General features: G+C 37.7%; 2 protein-coding genes across 6 annotated transcripts in view; both read left to right on the plus strand.

Moving 5' to 3' along the window:
- The first annotated feature begins 320 nt into the window (after positions 1-320).
- LOC117780433 (microsomal triglyceride transfer protein large subunit) lies at positions 321-5,773 on the plus strand. Of its 2 annotated transcripts, none has more exons than XM_034616960.1 (6): positions 321-546; positions 903-1,726; positions 1,783-2,719; positions 4,664-5,204; positions 5,271-5,438; positions 5,502-5,773. In XM_034616960.1, the coding sequence occupies exons 1-6, from the start codon at positions 459-461 to the stop codon at positions 5,653-5,655; spliced, it is 2,712 nt and encodes a 903-aa protein (XP_034472851.1). In that variant the 5' UTR covers positions 321-458; the 3' UTR covers positions 5,656-5,773. The 2 variants fall into 2 exon arrangements, with proteins under 2 accessions (XP_034472851.1, XP_034472852.1); XM_034616961.1 differs by having other exon boundaries at positions 906-1,726.
- A 1,843-nt stretch (positions 5,774-7,616) lies between these two features.
- LOC117780434 (GTPase-activating protein skywalker) overlaps positions 7,617-13,884 on the plus strand; it is a 49,848-nt gene continuing 43,580 nt past the window's right edge. For 3 of the 4 annotated variants that reach the window (XM_034616966.1, XM_034616964.1, XM_034616968.1), the window contains exon 1: positions 7,618-8,168. The gene's annotated coding sequence lies outside the window, so the exon portion shown is untranslated. Of the gene's footprint in view, positions 8,169-13,884 lie in introns of all 4 variants that reach the window. The other variant, XM_034616970.1, reaches the window with a different exon arrangement.

Here is a 13,884-nt window from a genome sequence, read left to right on the forward strand (position 1 = left end):
AATCGATTATGTTAGCAACAGCTAAGCATTGTTATTCAGCTGTATTACAAATTTAGCATTGGCGCTTACGTATGTACAATTGAAGTTAATTTTTGGTTGCAAAAACACTATTAACAGTTAATAGAAATTAAATTGTAATACTTGATAAAATTGTTTATTTAAGACTCTGCAATACTGCAAACACAAGTAACGGCAGCATTCCAGCCAAGCACAGCAGCTTTCTGTTATCAACAGATGAGCTAGCTGTTAAGTTGTTGGAAGAAAAGAACATATGCTTTTTGGTTTTGTCTTTTGCTCGTTCATATTCAGTCTCAGTAAGTGTGATCGTTTGAAAGCTACGACAATCGGCGAGAGACGCCAATAAATAAACGATCAATCAATGTAAAACTGATCGGCTTAGTGTACAATATTCAAGTGCAAAGTGTGTGCAAAAAAGCCGCAGAACAAAGACAACAAAAATGCAACAGCGCCGGCAAACGAACAACAGCAACAACAATAACAACAGTGGATTGACTTTCTGTTTGCTGTTGTTGGTCACCTGCTTTGGTGAGTAATTGGCAAAGAGTAAAAGAAATTTGAGCAAACAAACAAATGCAAAGCACGTAGAAAGCTGGAGTTGAATGAACTTTTTGTTGTAACGCACACACGCACTGAAAGCAACAACAAAAGCAGTAAGAAGAACTAAAACACACACACACAAACTAACGACAGCTGATTTAACAGCAGCGGCGTCGGCAGCGACGCAGCGCAGCGGCAACTTGTTGATAAACTCTTGAACCTTTTTGGCGCACAATATTTTTGAAGCTCAGCAGGCTCAGATATGTGAAAGTTTTAATTCTAGTTGCTAATGACGTGTACCATTCTCTCTTTTGCTCTCTTTCGCTCGATCTCTCTCTCTCTAGCAGCTACGGCAAGCGCCTCTTTGATTCCCCATGGAACGCAGCAGTTTTTTGAGCTGCAGAGCAAAGTGAGATTAGAGCAACTCAATGCCGAGCAATCCACCTCAGAAGAGGTGAGTTACACTTTTGAGACCAAGCTGAGGGTGAACTCTGTGTGGAGCAAGGATGACCAGCAGCTGCTGGAAATTCACCTCAGTGAGAATCGTGTGAGAGCGCCGGGAAAAGCGAAAGCTCAGCTTAAGGAGCGTGTTATCAGCAGTCTGCCGGACAGACCCTTCTACATAGCGCTGGTGAAAGGTCAGCCGGAGCAGGTGATAGCGCACACATCGCGGGATCAATCGCTGCTCAATCTGGAACGCGGCATTGCGTCGCTGCTGCAGCTGCGACTCTCGTCTAGTTCCGAGAGCGAACTCGATGTTTCCGGACATTGTCGTGTGAAGTACAACGTGAAATCCCCCACGAGTGTGGTGAAAACCAAAACGGATTGCGCTCTCTGGGATTTGCGGGTGAACGACCATCCCGAACAGGCGCTGAGTGTCTCTCAGCATTCCCGTGAGCAAGTGGAATACGAACTCACCTCGGCTGGAACTCTGCTGCGTGCCGAGTCAACGGAGACGCATCGCTTGACACTCGCAGCGAAGCCGGATGCGGGTAGCTTGGTGCGTGGCAACCTGCGACTGCAACATGTGGCACAGGGTGACGAGCAGGTGCAGCAGCTGGAACATTCCACACTGGAAGCGGCCATTGAGAGTCTGTTGGAATGGTATCGCGTGTTTCCGCTGGAAGCCGATGTAGATGGCGCAATCGGCGAGCTGAAAGAGCAAACAGTGAGTATCGATAACAATTGATCGTTAATCGCTTATTGAATTTGAATTTGAATCAGTTGCAGGAGCAATTTGAAAAGAATGTGAAGCAACTGAAGGCGGAGGATGTGGGCAAATCCTCGCAAGCTTTGACCTTTGTGCAGCTGCTGCCGCTGGCAAGGATCAAAAAGCAGCCGCAGCTTCTGGAGCTGCTGGAATCGCATTTCCATATGAGCTCCCAACTGGCGGATCTTCTCGGCGCCGTGCAAACTTATGAGGCACACAATGCCACCTTTGCGCATTTCTTTAGAGGAAGGGGGACAACCCCAGAGTCTGTGGATAGGCTGGAAAAGTATCTGCAATCCTTGGCAGTGGCAACGCATCCGCAGCGCGAAATCATCGAGCATCTCTTCGATTTGGTGCAGCAGGAGAAGATTAATGCAAAGCACTCGAATCTCAGGGACAGCGTGCTCCAAACGCTTGCCACATTGACCCGTCAGAGTGGATTTGATGTCAACGATCCGTTGTTGCAACAGATACGTGATCATCTGCTCGATGGACTTGCCACCTCTAAGGATCCAGATCTTTATATACGCGCTCTGCAGAATCTACGTGATCCTCTGACCATCGACGAGTTGCTCAAACAGGCGACGCAGTCGGAGCAACCCAAATTATCGGTGGCTGCCTTGCAAGCTCTCAAATCCTTTCCAGCTTCCAGTTATGCGACGTCACATCGCCAGAAATTTGAGAGCATTTTCTATCAGCGACAACGACGCTTCGATAGCTCCGCTCGCACCATAGCACTGGATGTGCTCCTCGACATGCGTCCCAGTGCTGAGCAGCTGGGACAACTCCTAGATTACCTCGCCTCCAATGATCGACAGTTCGAGATCAAGACCTATCTGCTGCAAAAGCTGCGCATGCTCGCCGAGATCTGTCCACGTTTCCGGGCCATGTTCCGAACGGCGTTGCTCCAACGTGACCATGTCAACAACTACAATGTGCTGGGACAGAAGGGTAACTATCCATCATTAAATTGTTCATTATTTTATCTCATCCAGGGACACAAAATAACAACCATGGGCATCAAAATTTCATCAAAAACAGAAAAGAAAGGGGTCGACTTTCTTGCTCAGCCCTGTAGTCCATTTTCCACTCGTCGTTCCTATGGTAGCTACATATATATGTATGATATAGAAGTCCGCTGCGAGTCTAATTTTATTTATATTCCTAAGAAAAACCAAAAAAAAAAGCATTTCATTACTTTTTGATCATATTTATTTCGTATTTGAAATTAAAATTAAAATTTAACAAGTGGGCGGTTACAGTCGAGCACGCTCGATAGTAGGATACCCTGTGCCTATGTTCCTATGGCAGCTATATGATGTATGGAACCAAATCTGGTCAGAATGTAAAAAAACAACATTAATAACAACAACAAAAACAACATATTCTTTCAGTTTGGTTAAGATATCTCAAGAAACATAAAACTTTTTCATACTAAAAGTTGATTTTTGACCGATCTTTCGTATGACAGCTATACGATATAGTCAACCGATTTGAACGAACTTCGGTCAGATGGACAAAACTATGTAAAATGCATATTCTATCAGTTTGGCTAAGATATCTCAAAAGTTTAATCAAAAACAGAAAAGAAAGGGGTCGACTTTCTTGCTCAGCCCTGTAGTCCATTTTCCACTCGTCGTTCCTATGGTTGCTACATATATATGTATGATATAGAAGTCCGCTGCGAGTCTAATTTTTTTATATTCTTTAGAAAAACCAAAAAAAAAGCATTTCATTACTTTTTGATCATATTTATTTCGTATTTGAAATTAAAATTTAACAAGTGGGCGGTTACAGTCGAGCACGCTCGATAGTAGGATACCCTGTGCCTATGTTCCTATGGCAGCTATATGATGTATGGAACCAAATCTGGTCAGAATGTAAAAAAACAACATTAATGCATATTCTTTCAGTTTGGTTAAGATATCTCAAAAAATCTTGACCGATCTTTCGTTTGACAGCTATACGATATAGTCAACCGATTTGAACGAACTTCGGTCAGATGGACAAAACTATGTAAAATGCATATTCTATCAGTTTGGCTAAGATATCTCAAAAAACAAAAAACTTTTTCATACTAAGACTCTATTTTCGATTGAGCGTCTCTATTGCAGCTATATGATATTGTGGACCGATTTGAACCAAATTTGGTCTGGATGTATAATATCAGCCCAGATGCATATTCTATGAGTTTAGTTCTGATATCTCAACAAACAAACTTTTTCATACCAAAACTTAATTTTCGATGAATCGTTCTTTTGGGAGCTATATGAGATAGTGGTCCGCTTCAAAAATAAAAACAAACTTGATCTGCGTATGGTTTTCAGGAACCTACATACCAAGTTTGAAGTGTCTAGCTCTTATTGTTTCTGAGATCGACGCGTTCAAAAAATAATTTAAATATTTAGTTTCAATTTAAACAATAATTAACAAATCTAAAATTTTTAATTACTTCTGTTTCCCATTAAAAAAATAAATTCATTTTAATTTTAAAAAGTGTAAAATATTCGCCAAGTGGGTCAAACAACACTTTTTTTTATTTTAAATTCAAAGAGTTCTTCTTTATCTTTATTTTTTTTAACTAAAAATATTAATTTTTTGTCATTCTGTATCTTATATTTAAAACTCAAAAGTGTGTCTCATTTTGTAACTTTTACTTTATAATCTAATGTTTTATTAATTAATTAAAAATAAGTCTTATTTCGTAACTTTTAATTTAAAAACTTTTTATTAATCAATACTTTTTTGCAACTTTTAATTTAATAGAAAATATAGAGTTTTTCTGAATATCACATTTAGATACAAATCATTATACTGATGTACAATATTTTGTATTTAAAAACTTAAAATAGTTTCAATCTCTGGCTTTACAAAATTTTTTGAAATCCCTTGCAGGTCTCACCACAGTGCTCACTCGACAACTTTCGCAGTCGCCCGCCTTCAATGAGACGCTTCTGAGTACGCAGGAGGTTTATCAGGGCATCCTGAAGCGTGGATCCGTGGAGTTTCTGCTGCACGCTGGACGGGATCAGGCGAGCAGCTTTAAACTGGGCGTTTACACCGCCGGATTGGGCTCTTTAGTTGGAGATGGCGATGCGGATGATGGCAACGATCGCATTCCTGCCGATGATGAGCTGCAGGGCGAGGAAACTGTCACCGCCGGCATGGAGATTAGTGTCCAAGGCGCCCAGCTGCGTCCCTTGATCTTTTTCACTGGCCAGACCGAGCTCATGGGTCATGTCTGGGGCGGCAGTGCATCAGATTCGACGCCAGCTTATCAGGCGACGACACTGGCTCAGGATCATGAGCAATATATTGTCCTGGCATCGGGTGCAACGCTGCACTGGCGTGTCCTGGGCGCCAGAAGTGTCGATCTCAATGGCAAAGTCGGTTTCAGTCTGTGGAATCGCAATGCCCAAACGGAGATACAACAAAAGTGAGGCATTAATCGGTTAACCTATTTAATTTCAACTTAATTGATTCCCTTTCGTCATTTGTTCAGCACGGGCAGCGCTGTCCTGAGTCACGTTTCCGTGGGATTCACTTATGCCAAACTCGAGCAGGATTTCACACTCACCCATGAGCCAAAGTTGAGTCTCCAGGCGGATCTCGATTTCTACAGCGGCATCAAACTCTGCATGCAACTGCAACGTCCCGAGCAATTGCTAACGTCAGTATAATTAAAATATCCTTAAGGAACCTTTTTTGATTTGATAATCCTTTTCATTCACAGTTACTCCAATGTGCGTTCCGTTTACCTGCAAAATGTGGAGAAAACGTATGCCAAACATTTGCGTTTAACAACCACGCACAAATCGGCGGGTCTCACTTTCGCTTTGAATCAAAAGAACAACGAGATGTGCAACATGATATTTGCAAATGCCTGAGATTAAAATCGCATTAATATGTTTAATAATTAATTGATATACAAAAAGCGCAGAGAACAAGACTCACCGTAGTTGTAAACTTGCAGAGATTAAATTTCGTCGAGTATGAATTCAAAAAGACCGCGTTTTTTTTTTGTTTTGCACAGCGCTGCCATTCAGGCGGACAATTAGAGCTACAATCAAGGCCGTCTTCATTCATTCATTCGAACTAGTTCCGAACAAATCTAGTATAGCCAGTGCACTTTTCTTTTTATGATTTTTGCGGATCTGTCTTCAGGCGGGGTTTGGATCCTAAATTAATAAATTGACAAAATTTAACAAAAATGCATACACAATTTTAAGCTCTAGCTTTAGGTTAAGTGCCAAAAAAAGGTAAATTTTCAAAATAAGACCTATAACTGACTATCGTCCCCTTTTCTTTGAGAACCAAGGCTGCCACTCGTTACAATAAAAAGTCGGCAACGGATCGTTAAATGGTCCCGGCGCGCCATGTAAATCTTCTTTAGTTGATCAATTCAAATTTTATTTAGTTTCTTATTCGATATTAGACAAAATAAAGGCGATAATTTTTATGATTGTTGGGTGTTCCGGGTGCCTCGGGGAGTTGCATAATTTAATTTAATTTTATCAGAAATTCTCACTAATTCTAGCAAGAATTCTGCAAAACACACAAACTTAAAAATGAGACATATTCGAAATTTTTTTTTTGGCAATTTGAGCGGAATATGGGAACGGAGCCTTTTTCGATAAGCCAAGGTTGCCACACGTTTTAAAACTGTCGAAAATCGTTCGCGTCTGTGTGTGTGCGTTAGTAAAATACAATTCGACTATTCAGTTTGCTCCGAAGTAAACAACAGTGGTATTATTTATTTATTGTAAGAAATGAGAAATAAATAAATTGAAAACATGTCAGGATATGTGTAAGAATATGTGTAAAATGTGAATGCTAAAGATTATGTTTATCAATATTATTTTAATTGATGCTGTGATATTTAGGCCAAATCACAATTGTGTCGCTTTTCTAATCTGCGTGTGCAATGTAATGTGTGTGCGTGTCTGTGTGCGTGTGGAGGCCTGTCTCACACATATTCGCAAACTTGTAAATTTTGGAGGGCCCCACATTTTTTTTATTTATTAATTTCATAAACGTACACACATATATGTATGCTGAAAAGATACGCAAAAATTGTGCTAAATATAAAACTTGCTTAAATATTTTGTTAACCTTATTTATTGGCAAGTATTAAAAGCGTTAAAAAATATTAAGTGACGGCTTGTGTGGCGATTATTTATAAAGAAAGGTGCTAACTAAATGCAGACAAGCGCTAACAACAATAAAAATAAACGCATAACTTTTATAAAAGATTTTTTTGACCAGCCAACAACTACAACAACAACGCACACCATGAGCGTGATAGAGAGAGGGAGAGCAGTGCTAAACTGAGCGCAACTCTCAGTTCTGTTGTGCTTGTTGTTGTTGTTGTTATTGTGACGTGTTCCGTTTTGGTAATCATGTGTGTGTGTGGGTATGTTGTGCTTGTGTTTGGGAATTTGTGTTGCGTGAAGTTGCAATATAAGAACCACGTGTAGAGAGCGTGCGCTGCATTTTGTGCAGCGAGCAGCATCCAACAAATATTTGGCATTTATTTGGTATTTTACGCAGCAACAACAGCAGCACCAATCAGAATGTCGCTCATATCGCTTGTTGTTGTCGTAAGGGCAACGCTATATACTAATCAGCCGGTAAATTAGTATAAATTAATAAACAAATAAGAATAAATAATTACACTCACATGTTGAGCGTTTCATATGCGTCGCTCTATTTGAGAGGCACAGCAGAGGCAGAAACACAGAGAGCAAGAGAGAGAGCGTGACTTCTTTGGGTTGCCTGCTCCCCACATTCATACACGCACACTTGCGCAACTTTGTCGCTCTCGTCTCCTCTGTCCCTCTCCTGTAACGGAATCAAAAGCGCGCTCACGCCTCAGTGGCGGCCTGGCCATAACGTCACAATTCAGTTGATTTTTAACGCTCGCAGCGCAAGGTAGTCGTCGCAACTTTGCTCGATTCTTCGAGTGTTAGGAAAAAATAAAGAGGTCCTATTGTGCATTTCTGTTCTCAGCTCAAAGACAGAAAAGTAAAAAAAAAAACAATATTGTGTGCGTGCAGCCGATGAAATTCTCTCTATTCACCACTTCCTTTTTGTGTAGCATTTACCTGTGAAAGTGAAAACGAAAACGAACGAGGCAAGCAAAACAAAACGCGTGTGTGCAAGCAGCAAGCAAAAAAAACCAAAAAAGAATAATCAGAATATAAAAAACAGAGACAACACTAAGAGTGCGAGTGCAAAAGAGAAAGACTGTGCAACATAAGAACCGAAAATAAAACGAAAACAAATATCGACAACTGCAGCATCGAAGCATAAAAAAGAAGAAGGACAGCTAAGTGGACTAAAGAGTAGACGAAAAAGCAACGAAAATAATAATAACAACAACTGACACAGCCACCATCAGGTAAATGCATCTCATTCTCTCTCGCTCTTTCCAACAGCAACTCCAGAATTTGCATCATGTTGCCTTTATGTATTTATTTTTTTTATTTATTTATTTATGCACGACTAAAAGCAGTCGGCAAGACAAAGTTAAAAATAAAAATAAAATTAAATATAAATTATGAACTGTAAAGAAAAAATTAAAATTAGAATTACATCCGGGGTATGCAAAAATTTCATTTAATGCCGACCTTTTCTATGACTCAGATTATAAAGCTGTGTTTCCCGAGTTTTCATATAATCTTGATCCTAAAAAGTTGTTCGATGACTCAGTAAAGTTCTATCACAAATTTAAATGACTTTGGGTATTTTTTTTTTTTTTACCTGAATAATTATTTTTACGTTTTTTAGGCTCATAATCTACATATGTATGTATGTATTTTTTATGGGGACCCATTGATTCTGATAAGATAAACAAATTCTTGGGTTGGCACTTAAAACGTTGCACAATTTACGACAGTTTTTTTAATCTTTGCAACAAAATCTTTGACTTGATATTTAGTTTATAACTGTGGAGAGGGTTTTAAATTAGCCGTGAAACGGAAGATTTAAAATTTATGATCCTGATCAGTGCAATAAAATATTTATGTCTTATCTATTTTATTATTGATAAAATTACTGAGTTAAATTCTGAAATATTGATGTTTTGCATACACGTAATAATATAAAATATTACAGCTGAAACTTTTCAATTCCTCGATATTATAAAAATATTGACAAATTTTGCAGTTTACTTTGAATCATCATACAATATAGAATTACTATTTCTGTATGATTAAAGCACGTTCCACTGATAAGTTCATTATTTCGAGTGTGTGTTGTAGCTATCTCTCATTATCTATGTTCATAAAATTAACTTATAAATACAAAAAGAAGAAGAAAAAACGTTTTTTTTTTGGATTGTCAGTTAAATGACTCACAAATTTACACTTTGTTTATTTAAGTATTTATGTTGTTGTCATTGTTAAAAGCTGAAATTTGAACGTTTTATAAGCTCAAAATGCAATGAAGACAATCGTTAGAGGAGAAGATTGTAAGTCTTGAGTTTCACCCACATTTTCCGCTGAAACCGTAAAGTTTGCACTCTAAACATTTGCCCTACTCTTTATACTGAAAATTCCATAATTTTACAAATTTTTCGGCCAATGGCAATAATAAACAAGGTAATTGCTTAATTTACAGCTTAATTTTTGAGCTTTACTGAATTTTACCAGCAAATGAAAAACGACAAAAAAAAGTTAGCTAAAATCAATTTCTATGGCAAATAGCTTGGTCTTATCTTATCTCGCCTCCGACGACCCAATTAAGTTGCTTAACAGGTTTCAGGAGTGAGTCTAAAAAAAAATGTTTCCTAAATTCGCAGACAGCAAAGATTTTGTTTTGTATCTCAAAAATGAATAGACAAATTATGTTTGGGTAGCTGTCACAAATTGCCATTGGATCTTTCGCTCAAATCGCCAAAACTCAAACTCAAACTGGATCCGTCTATATCTGAAGGGGCGCGGTGGTCCAAGTCGCTCACGTGACCGACCAATACTGCAAAACGACTTTTAAAGCTTGTGTCCGATTCATTTAAGCTTTCAAATGTACGCGTACGTGAAACTAAGCAATCAACTGCAGAAATATAGCTATTACAGATCCAATCCAAGCGAATAAAAAACAGTTATGCATGATAAAACCGTGTAGAGAGAGTGATAGACGAAGACATACTCTGTAGGCTTAGATTGCGAAATAATTTTAATGATATACACTATATGCTATTGTATTACAATATTTTTACAATCACCTCAAAGTTAAGAATTGTGTTTGTTGTTTTGTGGTTCAGTTCTATTATTTTATTTAGCCAATCTATATTATCTGACATGGATCAGATCTACTATAACTCGAGTGGTTTTGATCAGAAAGATTTTTTGTTTGAAATGAAGGAAACTTGTATATCTTCAAAGTGCATTTTTATCAACATTAAGCCCAAACGGTAAGAGCTAAAAATTCGTCTTTGTTTCCCAATTTTTTTTTTCGCAACCTGCCATACCCTATGCTTCCACTTCTAGGACAGGGAATGAAAAAAGTAAAAAAAAATAAATGGACATGCAACTGAAAACGCCTCCGAGGAGGGGCAAAATCAATCGATTTCAATAAGTCGACAGAGCGTAAACTGAAATCTCAAATCTCAAATAGTATATCGCGAATGTCGCCGATGATTTGTGTACGTGCCTAGACAACAACGACTACTACAACCGCCACGACGATCGATTTGATTTATGCTGTGAATCATCGTGAGTCGATGAAAAATCAGCTTAAAAGTTACAACAAACTATTAGAAGTCAGAACGGTTTTGGGTCTCGTATAGCTCGTCGTATCGTGGCGAGTCTCAAGTCTTTTAGCATGACAGTCGGTTCATTCAACTTTTAGTTTGTTAGTTGTTTTATCTATTTGTGTTTCTATTTCTATTTGAGCATAAGAAACGACCAACTAACCCAATGAAAAACTCACCCCATGATTGGACTTTGTGTGTCGCGCTGGCAGGTGATTGTTTTTCTTTCACAAAAATCGATAAGTTTTAGTTGTTGTTCTTGTTATTCTTTCGGTTGTCTAAAATTGCTGAGCTGTGCGTTATTTATAGGTGACAGCCCTACATCCATGACGGTTGACCTGCCAAATAAATATATTTGGTACATACATACATACTTATTTAGTTGCTTGACTTTTGTATCAGCTTTTTGGGTTACCAACTTAGATAATAATTCACTTTTGTCACTTGCTATGCAATGTCTGTGAATTTTATTGGATTGGATTCGATTTGATTGCCACTTTAATTCACATACTAATTTTATTGGTTTAAAGAGATTGATTCTAGATTTGTTTTTTATTAGCGTTAAGCAGCCATTTGTGTTATCCGCATTAAGCTCGTTTAATTCAATTTGACAGTAATATTATCCGGCACAGTTTATATAACATTATTTGTCTTCTATCATACGATTGCTCTATTTATACGCTGTCCGCCAGTATAATGCACTGGCTTAACAAGCGTTAAATGATATCTGGCGCAGATTGGATAATGTTCTTTAACTGATTTTAGTACATTTAAAGCTTAAACTTATTCGCTGTTTTCTTGTTTATGAAAACGCAATACTTCTCTTATCTATAATGGTTTAAAAATAATTCAATTAATAAATCACATGCTTTTCATTTATATATGTTTTGTATAAAAATTTATTGAACTGTTATCCAAGCTTATCCGTTACCAAATTAATTTACCCTTTTATTAATACTCTGTAATCTACAGTTGGGTTAAACAAATTTTGTTTGATATGCACAGTATGTAAAAATGTTGGAGAATTATCCAATATTATCTGTAGTGATAATCACTCGGTGGAGTACTACTGAAATGTTATACGTGTAATTGCATTTATAATTCACCTCTGTATGCTATAATGAATTATAGAGCAAATAGAATATTATCCGTATTTATAAGTTGTATCATCAACAATGAAATGTTATCCGCTAGTGTCATATACTCTAAATTTTAATATGTATTTGACATTTTAGACTTCTCCGCGCATATTCACAATAGTCTAAAAACAGGATTGGGCACATTTTTAATTGATCCGTAAATAAATAAACTAATGTAGAATTATTCACGCTTTTAGTTAAACTCGCTAAATTATACTCGCTTCATCGATCACATGATCGTCCTATAGCCAAGCTATAAACTTTATATAATTTTCGTGAATACGCAAGCTTTAGATCTAAAATTATAAGACCCCCACACGCTCATAAATCCCAATCAAATTTAATAAATCAAGTACAATTCGTGTGTGCGGCTCAAATGTGTTAATAACGCAACAGAATAACATAAAAATATAAAAAATACGCCCACAATTTCCTACACACAGAGAAAGCCGAAAATAAAAAAAATAACGCATATCAGATATAGTTTTTCAACATGTCAGTATAAGTGTGTGTTTATATATAGATCTATATATACGACCACTACAAGCCGACAATCAATTGTCTGGCTCTGTCCGTCTCTGATGTGGGAAATTGTACGGCATTAATTTGTGCAAGTAATTTCATTGACGGTGGCTCCATCATTGACAACAACAAAAGCAAATGAAAAAACGAAAACATATGTATGTATGCACATTTGTCTGGTCTGTTCAGTTAATGAATACTAAAAGTTAATAACTAAATGGGCACATTTTTATATTACTTATATATATATTTATTCATATAATACATTAAGTGTAAACGATTTAACATTACACTCCATTCAATGACCTTGATTGTGTCCGTGTGTGTGTGTGTGTCTATGTGTGTTGTACAGGTTATCGGGACTTGTATTTGATAGTCCATGGATCAACAGTTTATTTATGGCCTGTATTCTGATTAGGTATATTTACTAAATGTTGCCAAGCCATTTTTCTCATACATTCCATTACTGTCCTCCAAATTGTATTACTCGTGATTTGATTGACAGATAGACCATTAATTTATGATGGCTATCTACACCATAAACTGGAAACATCTACTATGCATGTTGACCTGCTATCCGTTGCTAACATTTTTTTTTAAACATTCTTATTATGATCGGATAAACTCAAACAAAGTTATCGCTCTGATTTGCTACACCACAACAACATTTATTTTTTTGTTGCTATGCGAAAAGTTGGATAAGTTGTAATTTACTTAAACGAATGCGACACAAATGTCATGACCTGTTGTCAGTTATCCGCCATTATCCGCGTTGCTTTAATACGCTCGGATAAGCTGTATTTTTATTGTTGACAAGTGGCTTGCAGTTAGGCTTTAAAGTACTCACATTGTGTGCACCATTTGCCCGTTGCGATTATCCGTTGCGACATATTCCGTATTAAGCTAAAGCAAACGATATCAACGAGAGACGTTCCTTCATTTGCCGTTGTCACTCTTCATTGAGATAAGTTCAGTTCGCATAGTGAAGCGCTCGATTCCATAAAAACATCCGGCCTCACTGCACGAAAGCAAAAGCAACAGCCAGGGTCCCCAATGCCCCTAGCTCTTGTCTCTCTCATTGTATTTCTCTCCTTCTCTTTCTCTCTCTCTCTCCTTCTCTCGAGGTAAACGAGCCAGCGGCTTTAACAACTCGAGTTGATGACAATGGCGCGTAGTTTACTTGTTTCTGCCCATTGTATTTTTCATACAGGCATTTATTATATTATACATTATTTGAATAATGTGAATTACATACAAAAGAAGTTCCCTCTCTTCTCTTTCTCCTTTGAACCACCGTTCAAATCCATAAGCCAATGCTTAATTGAATTGAACACCAGAATTGAACAAAGAGGAGGACCAGGCCCAGCTTAGAATTTTACTTTGCTTAGCAAATTCTTGGGCTTTACTTTGTTTTCAGAAGCCCATCATTGTTTTGCCTTCTCTCCGGTTCTCTCTCTTCCTTTTCTGTTTATTTTCTTTTGCAAATTTGACGCGCTTTCAATACATGTATCCCCTATGGGATCATGAGCTACTTCGCTAATTCAATTTATTCTCGAACAATTTTTTGTCCCAGTTGCGTGGGCGTCTTTTAGTTGAGGAATTTTTCGCACGCCTCTTCATAATTTAAAAAGATTTGTTTGTCGTCTTATGATTGCGATTGCTACTCAGACTCGTTCTCGTGTTGGGACTGAGGCTGGAGACTT

The sequence above is a fragment of the Drosophila innubila genome, assembly GCF_004354385.1.
Source record: "Drosophila innubila isolate TH190305 chromosome 2L unlocalized genomic scaffold, UK_Dinn_1.0 4_B_2L, whole genome shotgun sequence".
In the NCBI taxonomy this organism is placed as follows: Eukaryota; Metazoa; Arthropoda; class Insecta; order Diptera; family Drosophilidae; genus Drosophila; species Drosophila innubila.

Excerpts from the sequence above, each read along its gene's own strand:
- LOC117780433 (XM_034616960.1), top strand. The coding sequence starts at position 459 with ATGCAACAGCGCCGGCAAACGAACAACAGCAACAACAATAACAACAGT. Across the intron at positions 5,205-5,270 it reads CAAACGGAGATACAACAAAA|CACGGGCAGCGCTGTCCTGA; the intron begins GTGAGGCATTAA and ends TCATTTGTTCAG. Across the intron at positions 5,439-5,501 it reads CGTCCCGAGCAATTGCTAAC|TTACTCCAATGTGCGTTCCG; the intron begins GTCAGTATAATT and ends TTTCATTCACAG.